Genomic DNA, 23,844 nt, shown 5'->3' on the forward strand with positions numbered 1-23,844 from the left:
ACCCCTATAAAATTTCTGAAATAAAGACATCATAATGACAGTCAGTGCGTCTGTAAACAAATAACAGGGTATAATATCAATTTATAAAGTAACATTGCAATTGGTCTTGATGTACCCAAACCCGACCAGGGGTAAAAATTTCCTAATTTTTACCAAATCTTCGGATTTAAAACCATTTTGCCCAAAGTGACAGTGTCTGTTAAGAGAAACTACGGAATGGTATTAATTTATAATGTAACATTTGAGTTTGTCTTTGAAATAACCAATAACCGACAGGGGGTAATAATTTCCTAGAAAATTTTACCCCCTCTAACAAATCTTCGGTTTTAAAGCCATCTTGCCCGAAGTGACTGTGTCTCTTAAGAGAAACTAGGGAGTGGTATCAATTTACAATATAACATTTGAATTTGTTTTTGAAGTAACCAATAACCGACAGGTGGTGATAAATTCCTAGGAAATTTTTACCCCCTACCAAATCATCGGTTTTAAAGTTATCTTGCCCGAATTGACTGTGTCTGTTAAGAGAAACTACGGAATGGTATCAATTTATAATGTAACATTTGAGTTTGTATTTGAAGTAACCAAAAACCGACAAGGGGGTAATAATTATCTAGGAAATTTTACCCCCCTACCAAATCTTCGGATTTTAAGCCATCTTGCCGAAACTGACTGTATTTGTTTAGATATGCTACGTAGTGGTATCAATTTATAATGTAACATTTGAGTTTGTCTTTGAAGTAACCAATAACCGACAGGAGGGTAATAATTTCCTAGGAAATTTTTACCCCTCTACCAAATCTTCGAATTTTAGGCCATCTTGGCGAAACTGAATTTGTCTGTTAAGAGATTCTACGGAGTGGTATCAATTTATAATGTAACATTTGAAATTTTCTTTGATGTAACCAGTAACCGACAGGAGGTAATAATTTCCTAGGAAATTTTTACCCCCTACCAAATCTTCGGATTTTAAGCCATCTTGCCCAAAGTGACTGTGTCTGTTAAGAGAAACTACGGAATGGTATCAATTTATAATATAACATTTGAGTATGTCTTTGAAGTAACCAATAACCGAAATGGAGATAATAATTTCCTAGGAAATTTTTACCCCCCTACCAAACCTTCGGATTTAAAACCATCTTGCCCAAAGTGACTGTGTCTGTTAAGAGAAACTACGGAATGGTATAAATTTATAATGTAACATTTGAATATGTCTTTGAAGTAACCAATAACCGACAAGGGGGTAATAATTTCATAGGAAATTTTTACACCCCAACCAAATCTTCGGATTTTAAGCCATCTTGCCGAAACTGACTGTATTTGTATAGAGATGTTACGCAGTGGTATCAATTTATAATGAAACATTTGAGTTTTTCTTTGAAATAACCAATAACCGACGGGGGTAATATTTCCCTAGGAAATTTTTTCCCCGTACCAAATCTTCGGATTTTAAGCCATCTTGCCGAAACTGACTGTATATGCATAGAGATGTTACGTAGTGGTATAAATTTATAATGTAACATTTGAGTTTGTCTTTGAAGTAACCAATGACCGACAGGGGGGTAATAAATTCCCAGGAAATTTTTACCCCGTACCAAATCTTCGGATTTTAAGCCATCTCACAGTGGGGCGAAAACGCAAAATGCTGGCCAAAAGTAAAAAAACGAAAGTTAGTAATATAGGAATTTTTTATGTTGTTGGTTAGAGTGATGTTAGAAGGGACCAAATCCATAAATAGAATACGGTTTTTACTTTATTCCGACTACCTGAGCCACTCTTAAGTAGACCCTTCAGCAGATCAAAAGCGTATAGAACAATAGAAGAATTGTGACGCGTCCGTTTAAACGGTTGTATCTTTCGAACGCGTTCATAGTTTTTAAATCTGTAAAGTTTTCCTATATCGTACTGGTAAGTAGAATAAGTGTATGAGGTAAAAAATTAATAATGATGATGTAATAATTTATAATTTGAATCGCAAGTCAAGCAAAATTTTCACATTGTTTATATATTTTATTAACTTAAAGCTTTGAAAACATTATGTGCACTCTCGTGCACCACGTTCATATTTTGTAGAATGGTAGTGTGAAAATTAATTAATGCTGTCGACAAAAACGTAGCTGCCAAAACGTGCCAATTACGAAGCGTGTTGATATTAATTATTGCTCATTAATGTTGCAGTGACAAGCCGTTGCAGTTATCATAACCGAATCAAATACCAATAATTTGTGTCATTTAAGTAATAATACATTTCTAATAAATAAGAACGTAAGTAACAAGTAATTGTTCATCAAAATATGTGAAAAAAAGTCAATGTTGTTAAAGATATATTGTGAAAATTACGAAGTATGTTGACATTCTTGTTATTCCGCCATTTTGGATCCACCATTTTTTTTTTAAACTTTGGTTGCAGAATTTTAATCAGCAACCTAAATAACCCCTTTATCGCTACTTTCGAGAACATTTCTACAACTTTTCCGACTTTTGCAAATTTTATTCCATCATTTTGGATCCGCCATTTTGTTTTTTTCAACGCTAGTTGCAGAATCGTAATCAGCAACCTCAATAACCGCTTAATACTAAATTTCATTCAATCTGAATATAGTTATCATATTTTGGCCAGCTTTTTGCGTTTTCGCCCCACTGTGCATCTTGCCGAAACTGACTGTATTTGTTTAGAGATGTTATGGAGTGGTATCAATTTATAATAAAACATTTGAATTTGTCTTTGAAGTAACCAATAACCAACAGGGGGTAATATTTTCCTAGGAAATTTTTAGCCCCTACCAAATCTTCGGATTTAAAACCATCTTGCCCAAAGTGACTGTCTGTTAAGGGAAACTACGGAATGGTATCAATTTATAATGTAACATTTGAGTATGACTTTGAAGTAACCAGTAACCGACATGAGGCAATAATATCCTACGAAATTTTTACCCCCTACCAAATCTTCGGATTTTAAGTCATCTTGCCGAAACTGACTGTATTTGTTTAGAGATGCTACGTAGTGGTATCAATTTATAATGTAGCATCTGAGTTTTTGTTTGAAGTAACCAGTAACCGGCAGGAGGTAATATTTTCCTAGGAAATTTTTACCCCCTACAAAATCTTCGGATTTTAAGCCATCTTACTAAAAGTGACAGTGTCTGTTAAGAGATACTTCGGAGTGGTATCAATTTATAATGCAATATTTGAGTTTGTCTTTGAAGTAACCAATAACCGACAGTGGGTAATAATTTCCTCGGAAATCTTTACCCCCTACCAAATCTTCGAATTTGAGGCCATCTTGCCGAAACTGACTGTGTCTGTTAAGAGATGCTACGGAGTGGTATCAATTTATAATGTAACATTTGAGTTTTTCTTTGAAGTAACCAGTAACCGACAGGAGGTAATAATTTCCTAGGAAATTTTTACCCCCTACCAAATGTTTGGATTTTAAGCCATCTTGCCGAAACTGACTGTATTTGTTTAGAGATGTTACGGAGTGGTATCAATTTATAATGAAACATTTCAGTGTTTCTTTGAAGTATCCAATAGTCGACAGGGGGGTAATATTTTCCTAGGAAATTTTTACCCCCCTAACAAATCTTCGAATTTTAGGCCGTCTTGCTGAAACTGACTGTATTTGTTAAGAGAAACTACGGAGTGGTATCAATTTATAATGTAACATTTGAGCTTGTCTTTGAAGTAACCAATAACCGACAGGGGGGTATTATTTTCCTAGGAAATTTTTACCCCCCTACCAAATCTTCGGATTTAAAAATATCTTGCCCAATGTGACCGTGTCTGTTAAGAGAAACTACGTAATGGTATTAATTTATAATGTAACATTTGAGTTTGTCTTTAAAGTAACCAATAACCGACAGGGGGGTAATAATTTCCTAGGAAATTTTTACCCTCTACCAAATCTTGGGATTTAGAACCATCTTGCCCAAAGTGACTGTCTCTGTTAAGAGAAACTACGGAGTGGTATCATTTTATAATGTAACATTTGAGTTTGTCTTTGAAGTAACCAATAACCGACAGGGGGTAATAATGTCCTAGGAAATTTTTACCCCTCTACCAAATGTTCATGATATGAATTTTTAATGTAACTTCTGAGTTTTCCTTTGAAATTACCAGAAACCGATAAGGGGTAAAGATTTGCAGGGGGTAAAACTTTCCCGGGGGTAAAAGTTTCCAGGGGTAAGAAATCCCTGTGACACCGGCATCTTTCAGCGCGATTTTCGACTGCGACGAATAGTTGCCTTGCCGAGCAGTCGGCAAAAAGCGGAAATGAGCATTAAGTACGCCGGCGACGCCATCGGAAAGTGTCTTGCCGAGCAGTGGGCAAACAGCGGTAAAGGCACAGTAAACGTACCGGCGCTGCCATCGAAAAGAGGCCGGTATAGGGAGTCGGCAGAGGGTCGGAAAGAGGCCTTTCCGACTGTTTTGCCGACTTTGACGTTCGGCAAGAGTCGGCAAAGATTAGGCAAAGGGCATTTTATTTTACGATTTTCGACCGCTTGCCGCTTCGGCAAAAGGTTGGCAACTTTGAACAAGTAGATTGTCGTGCCGCCGCGGACGGGTGCCGGCTGCCTCCGGCGGCCCGCCACCGTCGATGGCGGCAATCCCTCTTTCCGACTGCGACTTCCTGATGGGGGTGCTTACATTTCTCATGGCTTTCGCTATCCAATATAATCCGATCATGATTTCAAAACGAGTTAAAACGAGCTGAATGAGGGAGCTATTTATCAAAGTCTTCTGACATGAAACTCGATTTCAATTTAGGGAGCTAAAAATAAAGAAAACGTGTCCTAGCATTTTTTAGGGTCTCTTTTATGAAGGGGGAGGACTTTCTACGTATGGGAAATTGGTAGTGGGTTGATTTCTAAAAATAATCGAAAATAATCGATATTAGTTGAGAATCAAATTGTGAAACTAAAAATACAGTGCTTCGCATTACATAAACACTGCTTTCTATTATAATAATTGCTGAAGTTTGGGTTTAGCGTTCAGAGCATAAGGAAATGAAGCCACATAGTTGTGAGAGAAATAGACATAAAATTTGTACTGTATGCTTAATTATATGGAAATTTTAAGTTTGTACAGTACGCTTAATTATATGGAAAAATGTATACTCTTTTTCCTTTACGTTTGTCTACTTTCAAATTTTATTCTTTTTTCCACTGAAAAGTATCTATAATTCAACAAGGAAATAATTATCAATGATAATGATAATAATTATCTACATAATTGAATTCATCGTAGTTTGGTCCATGACAAACACTTTACCACATTATTTCGTACTAGCTGTTATGGTCGTTCTTCGCACGGATCAGATAAAATATCAATGTAAACAAACTGAACAACGAAAGAACAATTAAGAAATATTTCTAAAATTGGATATATTTTGTGTGAATATATATATATATCCAACAAAGTACATGTGTTTTCATTGGGAAGGCCGATGGGGGCTGAATTTAAACGTAAACACTATCGGAAGTGTCACTATACATGTGAGCGACTCCGATAAATATGGATTCGACACAAATATTGGTCATTTTCTACTACTTTTACATGTCCCGGTAAACGTCCCCTGAGATCCCCCGGGTTTGAATTGTGAAAAAAATCGCCTTTGGCCCCAGCTGATACCCCCAAAACTATTAATGTGACAATAACATCTGTCATTTTCTATTTCTTTTACATATCCCAGTAAACGCCCCTATGATCCTCTGGTTCCAATTTTGAAAAAAAAAGAAAAAAAAACAACGCCTCTGGCCCGCATGTATGTATTTGGAAGTATGGGGTATGTATTTGGAAGTCAACGCCTGTGGGATTATCACCATTCATCTCAGCGACAGCGAAAACTATGTATTTGACACTAATATCGGTCATTTTCGATTATTTTTACATGTCTCGCAATTCTCCACTCCCGGTGACTTCCGGCCCGCTTACAATGGTGGCTGAAATGAAATGAAATCTTTGAGTTTTACGTCCCACGGTTATGCCAGTTAGGCTAAAGGAGACGGTGATGATGAATAATGAATGAAATGGTGGAATGAATAAAGTGGGAGGAAACGGGAGAACCCCGAGAAAACCAAAGCACACACAATGGTGGCTGAATTTGAAAGTCATCGCTAATGGTAGTGTCACCATTGATCCCATACACCGCGAAAACTCTGGATTTGACACTAATACCAGCCATTATGGATTACAATTACATGTTTCGGAATTCCCTCCCGATGACCCCCGGCCCGCAGCGGAATAGGGTGAATTTGGAAGTTAGTGCGATCGGAGTTTCACTATTGATCTCAGCGACCGCGAAAACTATGAAATCGACACTAATTTCGGTCGTTTTCTACTACTTTTACATGTCCCAGTAAACGACCCCTTGAGAACCCTCTGGTTCGAATTTTGACAAAAACGCTCCGTCTTGGTCTGGGCCTGGACCAAGGTATCCATGATCAAAATTTGTAACTCTCGGTCAACTTGTCTGGTCTTCAGGCTGGTCCCGGTAAACGCCCTCCAGAGACGACCTGGTTCGAAATTTTAAAAAAAGCTCCGTCTTGATCTGGGGCCTAGACCAAGGTACCCGTGACCAAATTTTGGAAACTTTCGGTCCACTCGTCTGGTCCACAGGCCGCACACAGACAGACACTATAGCAAACTCTTTATTTTACTTATATTAGAAAGGTTAAATTCACCGTTATTGTAATAGAGCGGTGCTCGAGCAATTGATCGTAGAAATTCAAACTCCGATGAGTGATATTCACAACGTTGTTTTATTACAAGTTTAAAGTCTTTAGTCAGTAGAGAAGAGGGCGTGAATCATGGGTCAGAGTTGATGACAATGGGTTTTGGTGGGTCTGTGGGTCGCAGTGGGTGAGAGTGGTTCATAGTGGCTGCTGGGTCAGAGTGGTTCACGATGGGTTGTGGATCAGTTGGTCGTGGCTTAAGTTTTCATTGCCCCACGCTCTCTCTTAACTACAGAGTTGAAACTTAATCAGTAAAAATCAATTACAATTGATCAATCAATTGAAAGTAATTGCTGTGGAAATCAATTGCAATTGAATTAATTGCCAATTAATTTCAATTGCAATTGAATGACTGAATTCAATTGCAATTACTTTCCACTGCAACTACTTTCAGTCGATTGATTAATTGCAATTGATTCTCCTTTATTAATGGTCAACTGCAATTAACAATTGGCCATTACTTACTTCAACTGTTAACTGCAATTAACAATTAAATTTACAGATTAATTGTTAATTCAATTGAAATTTGCCCAACACTGTTTCTAACTAGCTAACTTTTTTTTTTTTGCAACATCAAGTAAGTGATGGGCGTAAGTATATAGTTACCTTATTTTTATTTTTACCCACGCGGTCGGTGTTCCAGTCCCCGCAGGACTGAAGTTCTTAGTATGCCTCATTTTCAATTTTAATCCACATTTGCAAGATCTTCTTCTATGGAGAAGGAATGAGATATTAGAATTAAGATAATGAAGAGGAGTTGGAATAGGTTCATGAATGGAGACAAAGATTTACAAACATGTTTCCTTCAATTGTTCCAGATTTGATATTTTCAGTTAATTTTAACTATTTTCTAACTCATATATGATCATCTTTCTAATTTCTTCTCACATGCAGTACGTAGTTAACTGATACCTCATACACACAATGAATTAAATACGATTGATTTGACATTTGTTGAACAATACGCTCCAAGTGATAAAGATAATTCCTAAAATAGACAAATTTCTTCTTAAACTTACAGCAGAGCGAAAGCCCGATTTATTGCTTCATAAATCCACCAATTGTCATCACTTGGTTGAAATGTTAGGCGTAAGCTTGGTTGCATATTTCCAGGCGTTTGCATTACAAGCAAAAGTGCTGAACCTAACCTAATCTAATTATAACTGTCAGGGAGAATTAATTTTCCTATTGATTGTACTGTTCTGTACAAATAGCAGTGGAAGCTTATTTAGTATGTGTCATTACATTGCAATACATGGGAATATTGAACTTTCTTCTCCAGTTTACTCGAAAGTTAGAAAATGTGTCTTTCCCCCAAACCTCTCATATAAACAACGTGCTTAACAAACTATACCGACAATCTGCAAGAGATGATTCCTCACATCAAAATAAGAGAAAAGTTCATATGAACCTGTGAAGAAAAGTGTATACCTTTAGGGCTAGAGGTGTCGAAAATCATGGAAAAGCTAAATTTCAACACCCGATATTTCGAATTCAGGAACCATGGAGTGGCAGTCTGTATGAGCGTAAAGGAAGGCCTTTATACACAATTCAAAAATGCGTATGTCATCAATGTGCAATGAGTGTACAAGGAATTGCCTATAGGATTTAATTCCCAGACATGCTCCAAACACAATTTACAGATATGCTCTTACTTCAAGGTGGTTCAAAGGTAGGCAAAAGTAAGGGTTGACAGCAGTGAACGCGGAATGCTTCGGCGGGAAGTCTGAAGTGTTAGGACCGCCAGCTTCACGGTTCCACGTGTTTGGAATAACGTGTGCCGTGATGTGTTTTGTCACGGTATATTTTATGTTTTATTTTCACGTAAAGCATTGAACAAAACATCACTGCACGCATTATTCCGAACACATGGAACTGTGGAGCTGGGATACCTAACACTTCAGACCTCCCGCCGAAATATTCCATGTTCATTGCTGTCAAGATTTACTTTTTGCCTACTTTGGTGTTTGGACACATCTTTAAATAAAAGTATATCTGAGAATTTTTGAGAGCATGTCTGGGAATTATACCCAGTAGGGAATCCATTGCACACCCATTACCCATTGATGAAATATTTATTTTTATATGCATATGTATGACTTCCATTACGCTAATATGGACCGCCACTCTAAGGTTTTTCAAACTCGGATTGTTTAAATTTAGCTATTCCATGACTTTGGACTGCCCTAACTCTGAAACTACGCACTTTTCTCCACAGGTTCATATGAACTTTTTCTCTTATTTCGATGTGAGGAATCATCTCTTACAGTTTGTCAGTATAGTTCATTAACACACTATATATATGCATATACACTTACTGTGGGAGAAAGATAAACACCAAGAACGAATTGTCCAACACAATTGGAGTGTATATATGTAGCGCTATGGAAGGTGTGTAAGCGATTAGATTTTCAAAAATCGAGAACATCGAATGGCCACCAGAGGGTAGTAATGTTAGCAGTAAGGAATTCAGTACTGGTTCTGTCAGTTGTGAAGCGTGCAAGAATGAGTCAGCACAATGCAAAAAGGTCAAGAAACACATAATACCTCGTCCCCGCATTAAACAGCATGGCAAGCAATTGACGGCGTTCTAAAAAGGCCGTATTGTGGAGTTGAACGAGGTTGGCTGAGTGTTTCGTGTGATTACCAGACTTGTGGGACATTTCAATGTTACTGTGGCCCGATATTGGGGCCACTCCAACACACGACGTTAAGGTTCCAGCCGACCTCGACAGAATACAACACAGAAGGATCGTCACATTGTGAGTGAAGAATTAGGTAACACTGTGATGTCTGCATCTGCTATCCAGATACAAATAACGGACTCTCTATAAGACCTTGTGCCATCGCGCATCCTGTCCTAGCGATGGTATCAGTTGGCTTGGAGTGCACCGTTTCCTGTGTAGTTTGCCATTAATACCAGTACATAAACGTCAGCATGTGGAGTTGTGTCGCACTCGGGCAGCATGGAATCCTCATGAATGGTAACAGATCTTGTTAAGTGATGAGTCTCGATTCTGCATTACGACAAATGACCATGATGTGCTTGTGTAGTGGAGCCGGGGGAAGAGGTTACATCTAGCCAATATTGTGGAATGACACACTGCGGTTACACCTGGCATCACGATATGAGAAGCCATCGCGAATGACTTTCGGTCACCTCTTATAGTAAATAGCGAACATTTTGTATCACAGCGATACGTGGGTGAGAATCTGCGTTCTCTTATGTTATTTTGTTATTTCCCCGCGAGAGTACACTGGTGAAATATTTCAACAAGACAACACTTGGCCACACACAGCACATGTGCCTTTGGACTGTCTACGTCTTGTTGACGTTTTTCCATGACTGGCAGGCTCATCTGTTATCTCCAGCACAATTGAACACCTATGAGACCAGCTCAGACGCCAACACTCTCGCTATTGCAGATGTGAAAGATCTGTAGGCGCCGTTATAGCAGCTATGATTGACTTGCCTCAGGCAGCAACATGACGAGTCTATGCCTAACTTCCAAGCCGCATCAAGGCATGAATCCGTGATCGAGGGGGTGCTGCAACTTGCTGATATGCAGCACATATTATGCTCGTATAATCAAATTCGTGGTCGGATTGATATGAGCCAAGGCCTTGCAACCCACGAAGTTTATTTTCACACCTTCCATTCCTTCTGAGCACTTCATCTTTTTTTCAGTGAGTGTACATATATATAACATAACATACATAACTACGGATCTCAATTTTATTTTTTCTATACGTTTCAGTACGTTTGTCAAAGTATCATACGAGTAGTATTCATAAGGAAAAGCAATTGAGATCGTTTCATCGTTTTCTCAGATGTTGAATACTAATAGGAAATGCATAAAAATCGGTGTAAATAAATTTCGTAAAAAAGTTAGATAAGTCATTGTCAGCCTACCAAATATATATATAAGTGTTAATAAACTATACGAACAAACTGTAAGCGGTCAAATAAGAAAAAAAATATATCGATCTGTAGTCAAAAGTGCGAAGTTTCAGAGCTAGAGCCATTCAAAGGTACCGACAAGCTACGTTATTTCAACATGCGTTATTTCCAACACAAGAAGCAGTGGAGTGGCGGTCCATGATAGCGTAAAGAAAGTAACACATATGTCATCCAAAATTGTATATTTCGGCAATCTGGGCGCAAAGGATTCTCTATAGGGCATAATTCCCAGGCATGCTCCAACATAATTATTAGATATGATCTAAAATTAAAGGTGAATCCAAAGTAAGCAAAAGGTAAGCCATCAGTGAGTACGTAATACGTCGGCGGAAAGTCGGAAGTGTTAGGAAACACCAGCTCCACGGTTTCTTGTGTTCTGAATAACGCGTGATCTGATATATTCCATGTATCTCGGTATATTCCACGTTTAAGCATTGATTATCATTATTCAGTTACGCTTTATATGTAAATCTTTCATTTCAACTTCCTACGATTATGCCCTTTAGGTTAAGGGAGACGGATGAGCAATGTAAGTGAATGATGATGAAAAATTGGTGGAATGAGATTGTGGGAGGAAACATGAGTTCCCCGAGAAAACCCACGAACACGATGTTGTCCACCACAAACTTGCTTGGCCATGGGTCGAGCCAGGGACCCCATACAGCAGAGGTAAACACCCTAACACTGAGCCACCGTACCTCTATCCTTTATGTGTAATAGCATGACGTAGTGCTAGTTGAAAATAATAAACTTACAGTACGTACAGGGTTGACAACAGTACATTACTTACAGTTTTGATGATAGGAATGCTTTTGGATAATATCTATAAGATGTACCTAGGTATAATGCTACCAAAATGTCATATAGGTTACTTAACTACATTTGGAGATATCTGAATATACCTTAAATTGTTACCATTGTCTAGGATCACGTTTCTCAAATATTTACGTTGCATAACTCCATTACATATATCCGCTAGCAGCAGGAACTGTGGAATATATTTCATCTTTGGAGCTACTATCAAAATCTGTTCTCAGAATATTTAAAAGTAATTTTGCAGTTAGGAAGCAATTATGGTGTGGACTAACCAGAAATACACTTTTCGAATAATCGCGCATTTTTAATATTACAAATTTTAGAGGATATGTTTCTATATTTTGTTAAAGGAAACAGCAAGAAACTCCGAATTTACAAAAATTTATTTTAACTGACATTTTTGTTATACAGTTTTTCTACAGTATGAGTATATTTTACACACAGCGGACGGTTATACCTCGGATGGACATGTGAAAAAGTATAAGCATACACATATGTATGTATATATACATATATTGACACTTTAGGAACTGTTGATTGCTTAAGTTATATAACAACTATATACATGTATTGCAACGGCAATGAAGTTTATGTTTGTAGATTTATTTACATACTTTAAATGATAAATTCCATGATATATTATCTTATTTTTCAGAACCTCATACATTTTTATTAAATATCTAATGACGACATTATGTTATTTATCTCTTTGTTTCATCAGCAATATCAACTGACATGACATTTGAAACCAGTTTTGCTTCAAACCATAATAAACGAAACACTTAGGTAAAACTATAGTTATAAATATTCTTAATCCACTTGTTTCTAGAACAAACCTAATTTCAGCGGGGAAGTATAGGATTCTGATTTTAAGCTTTTCATTTTCACTAAGGATAATCTTGTTTCTTAGGTGTTTTCAAAAATCTGGTAAAATGTTCACTGATACTAGGTTATGTATGATTCGTAATAATGGAAACAACAACAAAAAATTTCCTATAATTACCTAGTATTCACCGTCATTTTCATGTGGTTTCATCACCATGTTGCATGAGGGGACTATTGGCAGTGTTCAGTATAGCCTAAGCGTCAGTTTCACGAGCGACTGTTAAAGGATAACATCCTATTAAATATTATTCAATGTCTCGTTAATATAGTTTGCTATTCCAACAATATCAGTTATCTCTTCGATAACTGGATAACTCATTTAGCTTCACTAATCCTTCACAGACTTGTTAGCGAAGAAATCACTAATCATATTTAAAGATCGTTAGTAAAACTGGGAAATGAATCGTTTACCTTAGAGACAATTTAAAATTAAAGAACTGGAAAATAAAAATATTGTTTAGTATATTAAAGCAATGTTGGTCAAACTAGTTGTAAGTAATGGTAACGATCTTCAACATAATAGAAAACAATGTTTCTTCCAATCTATTTCAGAGTGATGCAGTGGTGAAACTGATCCATTGAAATGACGGCAGAAGCTAACATCAATAGTCTGGTATTGTTTGAAAACAATGACAGAAATATTTTTCTTTTCTACTTGATACGATATATTTAACTTTATTGTATATATTATTTTGACTTGCTTTTGCTTGATTAGACGTGAAAAATGTGTTGTACGAAGCTGTAACACTGATAAAAGCATTTTTCGTAATTACCTTGGTAAAGTATTCTGATTCCTGTTAAAATAATAAACCTGTGTTATTTGTTTTATAAATTGTAAACAGAAATGTTTACATATTTCTGGACACATTGAAACTCACACTTTCCTAGTTCCGTTAAATGTGTGTGTCAAAAATTTGCTTTCGACAAGGAAAAAGCATAAATGCTACAAATGTAGGTTATGTTCCATGTGTATACTATAGGAATTTCGCACACTTTGATTTACTGTCAAAAGTTGAATTTTGTGTCAGGTTTATAACAAAATTTGAATTAGATTTTTATTGAAGCTTTGTACCAAATTGACTGTTCACTACTCCAATTGCATTCAACTGGAGATGTTCTTTTATCAAAAATTCATATATAGTTGATTTTTTACTGGGTTGTGGAAAATACTCGAATACATGCTTCAATAATTCTCATCCAGTTGTTAGAATATCAATTATTCGAATGATTTTTAGGGCAACTGTTTTGTGTTTCAATAATTGTGCATTTACTTTAATAAAGTGTCCAAACAACTAACTGAATAAAATTATTGTTTGTTTGTTCAAATATGCAAATACTGGAATTTTAAACATCAATTTTTACGTACATTTATAATATATCATAATATGAAGGAATCAAAAAGCAATGGCATATTTGTTGAACTGTAGTGAAATTAATTTAAAATTATACGATTCCTTACTCTAATAATTGTGTTCGTACCACGACCAAGCCATATATTTGAATAGAGGGTTTGCTCACAAAACTATGAACAACCCATCATACATTATGTGTCAAAAGCAATATGAACATGTAAGTGTCAAAAAGAATATGTGATTTAAAATGTTGGAGGGAGAGGGAGAGCATAAGGCATTGCTACTTAAAATGCTTCGCATAAGTCTCGCTGGACTACAATCTGAAATTAGATTTTTGATTCAATGGGAAATGTAATATTCGAGATTCCATGTGCGTCACATATTTAACCTATTAAATACTACATCAGTTTTCTTGTATTATCAGTATAGACAACTTCCAATATCTTCACTACAGAATTAAGCAGCTAAGATCCTACTTCGCAAGAGGCATGTAATGAACGTAAACTGTCAATTTGATTGACTTCATATCAGAAATTGAAACATATGAGAAAGTATTTAGTAAGGCAATAGTTGCACTGTTGATTCAGCATGGTAGGTATAAATAATTGTATTTAATGCAGTATAAGAGATATCTTTTCTGAACGAACCAATAATAACATAATACGCATACTTTGGCAAATTCAGACGCTTACGAATATGTCTTCTCTTTTATTTTCAACTTCTTCTTATTTCAAAAGCACCTTGATAGTCATTGGTGTTACTTTGTAATTTTTCCATACAACTACAGTAACCATTGTTAAACACAAATCTAAATCACATGGTATCTATAATCATGATGAAAAATGAAGAATAAAAATTAAGATGAGATTCACATATTAGACTAGGAATGACTAGAAACATGATCAAAATACATATATCTTAAATTATTAAATTAGGCCTATCAGTTGTACTATTAAATTAAATCTTGTCAATTTACATGCATATTATTGATTTTTTTTTAAATAACTCAGAATAGTTTTGTTTTAGTGTGTTGTAAAATTTAAAATGACATTATATAAATAAAATATAGCCAATCGCAACACATTCCTTACCGGAATGTATTACCGCAATGAAAGTATATTTCACTATCATAATAGTTCAATTGATGAAAGTAAATTGCTTATTCAAAACATACATTTTATCTTAATATTTCAAATCTGTCTTATTTTCCATACATATTTTTCACATAATGATAGAATGAAGTGAATAAAATAAATAAAGAAGTGATTATCGTATTAGTTTTAACAATTAAATTAATACTTACAAAGAAGTTACGAAATTCCAAATAAGAATTTAATATAAAATTATTTTGCATAATATTATACTTAAAGTCAATTAAGATATTGTTAACTAATAATACATTTTCAAAATTTGAACCAGAGAAATTAATTGACTGCGCATTTATGTAATTACAGCGAAGAAGACTAGAGACTTTAAAGCTTAGAGTAATGTTGCATCGTACTTTCATTCGTAGAAATTAATGTTCATGAGTGCCACAGTACTTGTTACTCCAAATAATCAAAGCACATACGTAAAGACACTTCTTGGGATTGGGAAAATATCTGCGAAATTGAATCTCAGTTTCTTACATGATTCATCTACATTAAATCAGCGAATCACTGGCTTAATTGTCAAAAATTTGCATTTTTTGTATCCTGTATATATATTTGTATTATTCCGTGTCCATTTTTTGTTACTCCATATCCTAGAAATAAAGAGCAATTTATTAGAAGTTTAAAGTACACAAGTTTGTTTTCCAGTTATCAATGTGTTGTTACTGAGAAAGATAAGCGGAAGAGCTCAAAAAATGACAGGTAACTTCTGAAGTATAGTTGGTTGTTATCCTGGTTTTATATTTGTTCGGCCTATCAACCATTTTATGACCCCAATTTTCTAACTTCCGTTTATCAAGCTCCTTTCACCGGCTTATTATTTTTAGAAGGAACATAATTTAGATTAAGTTTATTCTTACTGTACTCAGTTGTGAAACGAGATTAAAATATTTTGTTTTCAGTTGTCTTTGAGAATTTTTATCAAAAATTATGTCTCAAATTTTGAAGACAGTTCTTTATGATCCTCAGCTTAAAAGAACATGAGTAATAAAAATGCTAACGTCAGTTTTGGATTTAGTTTACAAGTCTGTAAAGCACAAAGAGTAAAAGAGACACCCTTTGATGCATTACCACTGCAGTTAACTGAAACAAACGTGCCAGTTGGTTGTGTGGAATCCCCTCTTCAAGATGAGTTGAGAGAAAGATGAGACAAAATGGAAAAAGGGACCATTGTCTTTCAGCATATCCATGACATATAAAAGAGTATGTGGTTTCTTTCCATGCAGTCAGCGGATGTAGTTCCACATCTTCTTTCAGAAAAAAAAGAGAAAAGATAATTTACAAAGTACTCTTAAGAGATAGTGAGCTTCATTATCAAATAGATTTATCCAATTCTAGTAAATCTTCTGCGATGTCATTGATACAGCGGGAAAAAAATTCCTATCGGCTGGAAGAAGAAAGAAACGTTGACACTTCGAGATACCGTATTTATTTAAAGACCGTTGCGGAGAAGAGAATCGGTGGAAACTTCAACCTTCGAATACTTTAACTAAGTTCTCTATTTACACAATATAAACAGCGAAACTAAATGTGAAACAACAACAGATATTGTACAGGCATCGTATATATTCGATATTAAGTGTATTATCTTGTCTAATTTATATTATCATCAGTTTTAGAGTTATTTCTTATTATTGTTGATTAATTGTAATTCGAAATAGTTGTAACTACTTTTATAGGATTTTAATCTTCAAATCAAGACGGGACGAGAACGATCCCTCACTTAGCACACATTACGGACCACACTCATGTTGACATAGCGCCTAAGGACATGTAATCTGATTAAAATTACGTCCCGTTTTTGACAGCATTGTTCTAGTTTTTTAAAGAAAGTTGTTCGATATTTCGAGAAAATGCAAAGATGACGTAAAATGTCATGTTTTTAAAGAAAGCGTCCCGGTTTTGGCTCACAGTCACGTAGTATAAATTTTAAGTATTTATAGTTAAGTTTTTGTTTGGAAAGATTTTGACATTTTGTAAAATACTTTCATATTTGTTGTTTTCAGGGTCGATAGTCGAAGGTCACTCGTGAAAGGAAGGAATACCTAACAATAACTTTACCTAGATGGATTGTCAAATTATGGAAGATTGCTGAGTGCCTCGTACTCGTATTTTCTCACCTGGCCACTCTAAATAGTACGTAAAATATCAAGAAACGTTTTTACAGAAAAATATTATTGTTGCTTGCAACAGTCTAATACAAAGATTATTTCTCATTTAAACTTTGTAAATTTCTGGAATTAATGAGATAATTAATTAATCTTAGATTTATTTCAGCAAAACATTTTTTTGTTTTAGTTAATGCTATAATTTATAGAAGAGCAAAAAGAAGACAATTGTAAATAGTTGTACGTCAAAAAATGTAAAAATAATATAAAATAATGTTATATAGTCTTGTCTGTGAGCTTGCTGTATGTGCTAATAATAGTGTGGTTTACATAATAAGTGCTCTCATTATAAAGAGCTTGCACAAATATATTTCTCTTCATTGTTAAAATTCCGAGATGTATTTTAAAATTCAAATTCAAGAAAAGGCATCTAACCGCACGTACCTTTACATCATGACCACGCGCACTTAAGGTTTGGTATAAGCAAAAAAAAAAAAAAAAAAAAAAAAATCTTGTATCAGACCCTAAAAAAATTAAGATAGCACTGTTACAGAGTAACAATAACAGAGAACAAAGAGTATCGTCTTCATATTGCTCATCAAAAAGACTACATTCTTGTGAACATGACGCTCATTGTTTAAGTTCAATGTCGCGAATACAAACTGATAATCAGTAATTAGTAAATAGACAATACGCAAAATTAAATAAATTAATAATAAATTGATAGCCATCTTTAGTAAACTTAGTTTCACCTATCCTCATATACCCTAACCAAAATAAAACTAACGTTGTAAAATATCTAATTGTCTAAATATAAAAATGTCGCTTTCGTAAAACATGCATGGTAAGTAAAATTAAAAATAAAAACTCTCTATATTAATGTTTTACTCACAAGGAAAGTACTTGGGCTCAAACGGATGAATACGCAAAAAAAAGAAAGCATGTGTAATGTTAGCACTCCGGAAGCAAACAGTGATGTCCGTTTTTCTGCAAGATGCTGTAAAGGTCCGCAAGAGTAGGGCAAAGTAGAACACATGCCATAACTTCAGGGCGTCTATAAAGTCTGACCCCGGGACATTTTTTACAGAAAAGGTTTGGGTGGATGGAAAAATGAGCAAACACGTATCCCATTAATTTTAGAGACACACAGTTCGAATGAAAAAGTTGTGTTCCAGGGTCCCCCGGAGGATACCAGATAGAATCCAACCAAAATTGTCAAATGGTAAAGGGGTCAAATAGTATATCGTTTGAAAATATTGTGAATAGAAACAAGATGAAACAAGTCTCCTTACGTTCAAGCAAATGGTGACGTTCGTTTGTCTGCAAGATGGAAACCTCCACAAGAGATCATAGTAGGAGGCGCACGTAGATAACATGGCATAACTATAAGTGCAAATGAGGATTCTCAATAAAATGATCGAAGCAGTACGGAAGTGTACAGAACGCACAGGTAACAAAAGAACAATTGTCACATATCAACATCGCACATTCTGTAATGTCCGTATGGAAAGCCACATCGATTAACTTTTGAAAAATTGCAAAGGTTCACTATTGTCATAACCAGCTTTCTGCTTTGCGTAACGAAGCATTGGTGAATAGATATCCGCCAAGAACTGACTGTAGATGAGCGAATGCAATTTCAGGAGAAAGAATCGATCATATAAATTCGGCTGCTGCACATGGGAATGTAATCGGAGGTAGTCAGTAATTCGTTTGGCATACAACTTATATTGTCGAAAGAAATTTACGTCCAAAGGTTGAGCATATTTTGTAGTTTTTGGTGGAATTAGTTTCGTATCGACACGTACTTCTACACAGGCATCTCGGAGGATATGTTCATCCTTGTGTCCCGACCAAGAGTCACAAAGTATGAGCTATGTATCGTTGTTAGATAAATGTGGATTTAATACCGACAAAAAAATGGTAAGATGTTCTTTCGTTATCTTCCCACTCACCCTTGCGTCCATTACTACATTAGGAGGGCACCTTTCTTCCACGTCCCGTGCAACACGGGGACCGGATTTATCATTGCATTCGTGAGAAGCATATATACAGTTTGTCAGTTAGACGTCCATTGAACGAAATTGCAACGTCAATAGTGTAGCTGTGTGTTGCACTATGCATCGACTGCAACGTCGAGATAGTTTCTTTTTGTCCCTTTTCCGACAATGTACGGTCTGACGATAGTTCGTAGTTGAATTGGCTTTGATCACAGTTCCACACAAATTCCGGTGAGAGCTCTTTTGTCCTGATATACTAATTTACTCGTGATACGTCATGTTCTTTCCGTGATTGTAACACAGTGCTTCGACGGGATGTTATTCCGTACTGCTACTTCAAATTTGTAATAAATCCTACTGGAGCTACGAAATTCAACAGTCCAATATTTCTGGGTATTTCCATCGCCCAAAGTTGTAAGTGCTAATAATGGACGCTAGCCCCCATATCTCGCGTTTTATCAAACTATTGCTGTAGAACCCTGCTTGATTGTCTTTAACTGTAGTGTACGATTTCCTGTGAACGCATCCCTGTTTTGCTGTTTCTTTGCTACATATTGTAACAAGCATTTAATATCGCTTTTTGTCTTCAGTTTTGGGGATCGTTGCAGTTTTTTTTTTTTTTTTTTTTTGTATGAGTTGAATCCGCCCATGTGATAATCTTCGAATATGTACTCTAGTGTAGCACCAGTAATGCGTGTGATCACGCTGCGACGGTTGGTAATAACTCTGGCTACTTTGATTGTCTTTTGTAGGATTTACTGTGTCATTACACGTTCTCACTTATTCTTCTTCATTCTCTTCACAATCTTCACCAATGCGCTCTAACGTTCGTAGACTTTCGGTTTCTATCTGATTTCCATATTTTTGCATAATTAATTCTTCTAGAAAACATCCAAATATCTCATCTTCCAGACTAATTCCTTCCTCATGACGTATCTTGCGGCGCACTTTCACTCCATCCAACCGCATTACATCACTGGATTGATCATCACCCTCCGCACCACTTGACGTCTCATTACATATTCAACCTTCCCTCATCCTAACAACAAGCGTTTGCATTTTCACAGTTGGGAGTACTGTAGTGTAGACATAAGGTGGGCTCTCTCTGTCACTATGTAGAACCATATATTGGTGCAAGTTTGCACCATCTTGCAGACAAACTGACCTCACCTATCACTTTAGGGGTACTAATACTATTCGTACTCCTATTTTAAGCGTATTTGTTCGGTCGAGCTCACGTACTTTCCTGAACGGGCAAATACGCATAAACATGAAAGCATGTGTAATGTTAGCACCCCTGAAGCAAACAGTAGTGTCTGTTCTCTGCAAGCTGGTGTAAACTTCCGCAAGAGCTTGTGTCACACCGAGAAGACGTCTATAAAATCTCACCCCGTTCCACTTCTTTGCGTGAACGGTTGGGTGGATGGAAACATCGGCACACACGTATCCCGTTATTTTTCGGGGCACTCATGTTGAATGAAAACGTATTGCCCCAGGCTCCCCAGAGGGTCGCAGACAGTATCCATCTCACAATTTCCAAATAGTAAGGGGGGTCAAGTTGTATATCGTTTGTAAATTATTTTGAAAAGAAAAAGAACTGCAACAAGTCCCGAGTCTGTATAAGCACCCTATGCAAAATAGTGGTCGCAGACTCTCTCTTGAAAACTGTGTTGACATTTTGACATGTCTGGGACCCTACGGGTGACTCTGGGACACAACTTTTTCATTTGAACTGTCTGTCCCTAAAATAATGGGATACGTGTTTGCTCATTTTTCCATCCACCCAACCCTTTTCTTCAAAAATGGCCCAGGGTCAGATTTTATAGACGCCCTGAAGTTATGGCACGTATTCTACTTTGCCCTACTCTTGCGGACGTTTACAGCATCTTGCAGAAAAACGGACATCACTGTTTGCTTCCAGGGTGTTAACATTACATATGCTTTTCTTTTTCTGCGTATTCACCCGTTCGAGCCCAAGTACTTTCCTTCTCAGTACATAAATAATCACTCAAACATAAATACTACCAGCATTAACTATTAGCTTAAACTTCATTCAACACACTTCTAACTTAAACTATGTGCTATTCATTAAATATCTCACTACCCCGAAACATAACAAACAAATTCAATAGCACATACTGCAGTATTAATAAAAATATGTATAACGTAACAAGTAAAGTATGTACAGTCGTAAAAGGCGTCCTTTATTTGATTTTTTGCATTTTTTTTTCTGTTCAGGACTGACTTTTCAATTACTATTTAAACAATGTTTATTACGTTTTTATTAAACAGAGAAAATCCGTTCTCCGGACAGCGTTATATTGTACAAATATACGGTATCCTCTTGCTTACTATAGAAATCAGTACAGAGCATACGTTATTCGTATGGTACATAGGCACTGCCCTTAGATGTTACATCATGCTGTTGCAGGATGTCTGACATCTAACAGTTTTCCGTATATCACATGCATATACTTGTGTTACCTTCGTCAGCTATATGTTATATACGTCCATTTGTATGTGAGATTCTGACCGCCTACATTGTTTCATACGGAAAGTACGTATAGATGAAACACTTATACAGAAAGTATTATAAAACATGCGTTTTCAGTTATACATATGTTGTACGCTAAGTCCAAAAACTACAGGAATTACGCATGTAACCTATCTTTTTAAGTACTCCACCTACATTTTTTCTCAGTGTGTACCCGATGAATTGATTTAGAACTTAGATGGCGCATAAGTTAGGGCCCAAAAGCTGTACACCATATTATTTCATACGCTATTATTCGGGACATCAAATGCCCCGGCTTCCTTCCAAAAACCTAACCCGCCTCATACAGAGTCGTTTTGAGGTATGATTAGCGTCATACTAAAGTCCTGACTACTGCAGAAGACATATGTTAGTCGAACTATAGTTAGTATGGTACTAATAACAAGTGAGAACGATTCTGAATAAGGCCTAATATCTCTTGCGCAATATTAAAAAAAATATAGCTATTTAATCATCGATACTCAAGCAATAAGGATAATCGACTCTCTGTCACTCATTTTTGGTGAGTGTTGACTTATTATTTAATTAACTATGAATTTTCAGCATGAAGCAAGTGCAGAACTATGAATAAACTGTAAACTTTCTTAGGCTTAACCTACAGATAGAGAAACCTTATCAATTATATTAGTCATTTTCTTTTAGTAAGAGGGAGATGAAATTATTTTTCTGTGCCATCTACTTGAATATTTTCATTCATACTTAATTAGTACTTAAAAGTGTGTATAACCTTACCCAACTTTCTTATATAATTCATTGCGTAGATACCGGAGGATTAGGAAATACGGATATTTAGGTAGAGCACGTAATAGTTCCTTAGTGATTAGTTCAACCGATTAGACAGGCCCATAGTTCTCGAATTATGTAGCTCTAAAGTTCACAATCACCGTTTTCGGAAACTTATAACATTAGAAGGTCGCATATTCCGTTCTATATTTATTTCCATTAGATGGTTTACTATCTTCTTGCGAGGTTACCTACATGGTCCGTGGTCACCATTATTTCAACAACTGGTATGTCATTATGTGTGACAGACGTCCTTTACGGAAAGCAAAATTAATTTCAATATCAGCCATCATGACTTGTAAAAAAAAGAAAGTATAGTAAGTCGATCCTAAAATCATCTTAGGGAATAGCGAACAAAATTATTACGAAAAAATCGTATTCCAGTTTGTCATCTAATCTATTTTTTAAGTTTAATGTAGTAATGGCCAGATCCGGATATTTTTGGATCCGGATATCCGGATCCACTTGGACTAGTAGTGCCTGAATTATAAGCGACTTTATTCTGTCGTATGCGAAATTGATCACGGTGTGGCCCAAGAGTTACCTTCCCATAAACGGTATATATAAGCAGCTGATGATGATTAATATATATATATATATATATATATATATATATATATATATATATATATATATATATATATATATATACCTGCAAGTATATGATCCTAATGATTAAATCTGTTTATAATCTAATTAAAAATATCCATTTTTAATATCAATTGAGGGGACTTTTGGAAAGCAACCCTTGTCAAAACACAAAATTTCTCTGAAGAATGAAAAGAGAGTTTCTCATTCTGTGTACTATAGAAAACTCTTTTTCTATAGAAAACTGTCTAAGATTATATATATCATCAATCATCAATCATATTAATCATCAATCATCATCAGCTGTTTATATCTACCGTTTATGGGAAGGTAATTCTTGGGCAACACCGTGAACAGTTACGCACACGACAGAGTATAGTTGCTTATAATTCAGGCACTACTAGTCCTATACTAATACAAGTATACTTTTTTGAAAGGGCATAAAATGGCGAAAAACTTAGGGGAAACATTTTTCCAAATTCGATCTTGTAAAGAATCGGTAGCTAAAAACTGACGTTACGCGCAACCAATACTGAGTAAAAATGAAAATAACAATAAATTCATTATATTTAACACAAAAATGCACTAGAATTAAATTGTAGAAGACAATTATACGAACAAAATGAATAGAGTTTGGATACTGTGGCACCAATAGTTACGGAGATATGTTGAAAAATATAAACGGAAAACGGCTAAAATTTCGACTTTCTTCCACTCCGCTCCACTTCTTTGAGGTGTTTCTTCTGGCATCCGGCATTTTTGTGATCAGTGATGGCTATATATTCAAAAAATATCGGATCCCAAATTGTTATATGATTTGCCCTTTTGCCAAGGAAAAGGAGAGCACTTTTGCCAAGTTGATGCCTAGACTATTATTAATAAATATTCACAACATACGTAAATTGTTTCGGTGTA

The 23,844-nt window shown here is 35.7% G+C and overlaps 1 protein-coding gene across 1 annotated transcript in view; it reads right to left on the reverse strand.

Moving 5' to 3' along the window:
- Nucleotides 1-11,879: 11,879 nt before the first annotated feature.
- LOC145688190 (transcription factor RFX4-like) overlaps nt 11,880-23,844 on the reverse strand; it is a 390,217-nt gene continuing 378,252 nt past the window's right edge. Inside the window, exon 17 of the mRNA XM_081762061.1 lies at nt 11,880-15,489. Within this exon, the coding sequence (XP_081618187.1) occupies nt 15,478-15,489 (12 nt within the window). The 3' untranslated portion in view covers nt 11,880-15,477. The remainder of the gene's footprint in view (nt 15,490-23,844) is intronic.

The sequence above is a fragment of the Thermobia domestica genome, chromosome 6, assembly GCF_964235325.1.
Source record: "Thermobia domestica chromosome 6, izTheDome1.hap1.1, whole genome shotgun sequence".
Classification (NCBI taxonomy): domain Eukaryota; kingdom Metazoa; phylum Arthropoda; class Insecta; order Zygentoma; family Lepismatidae; genus Thermobia; species Thermobia domestica.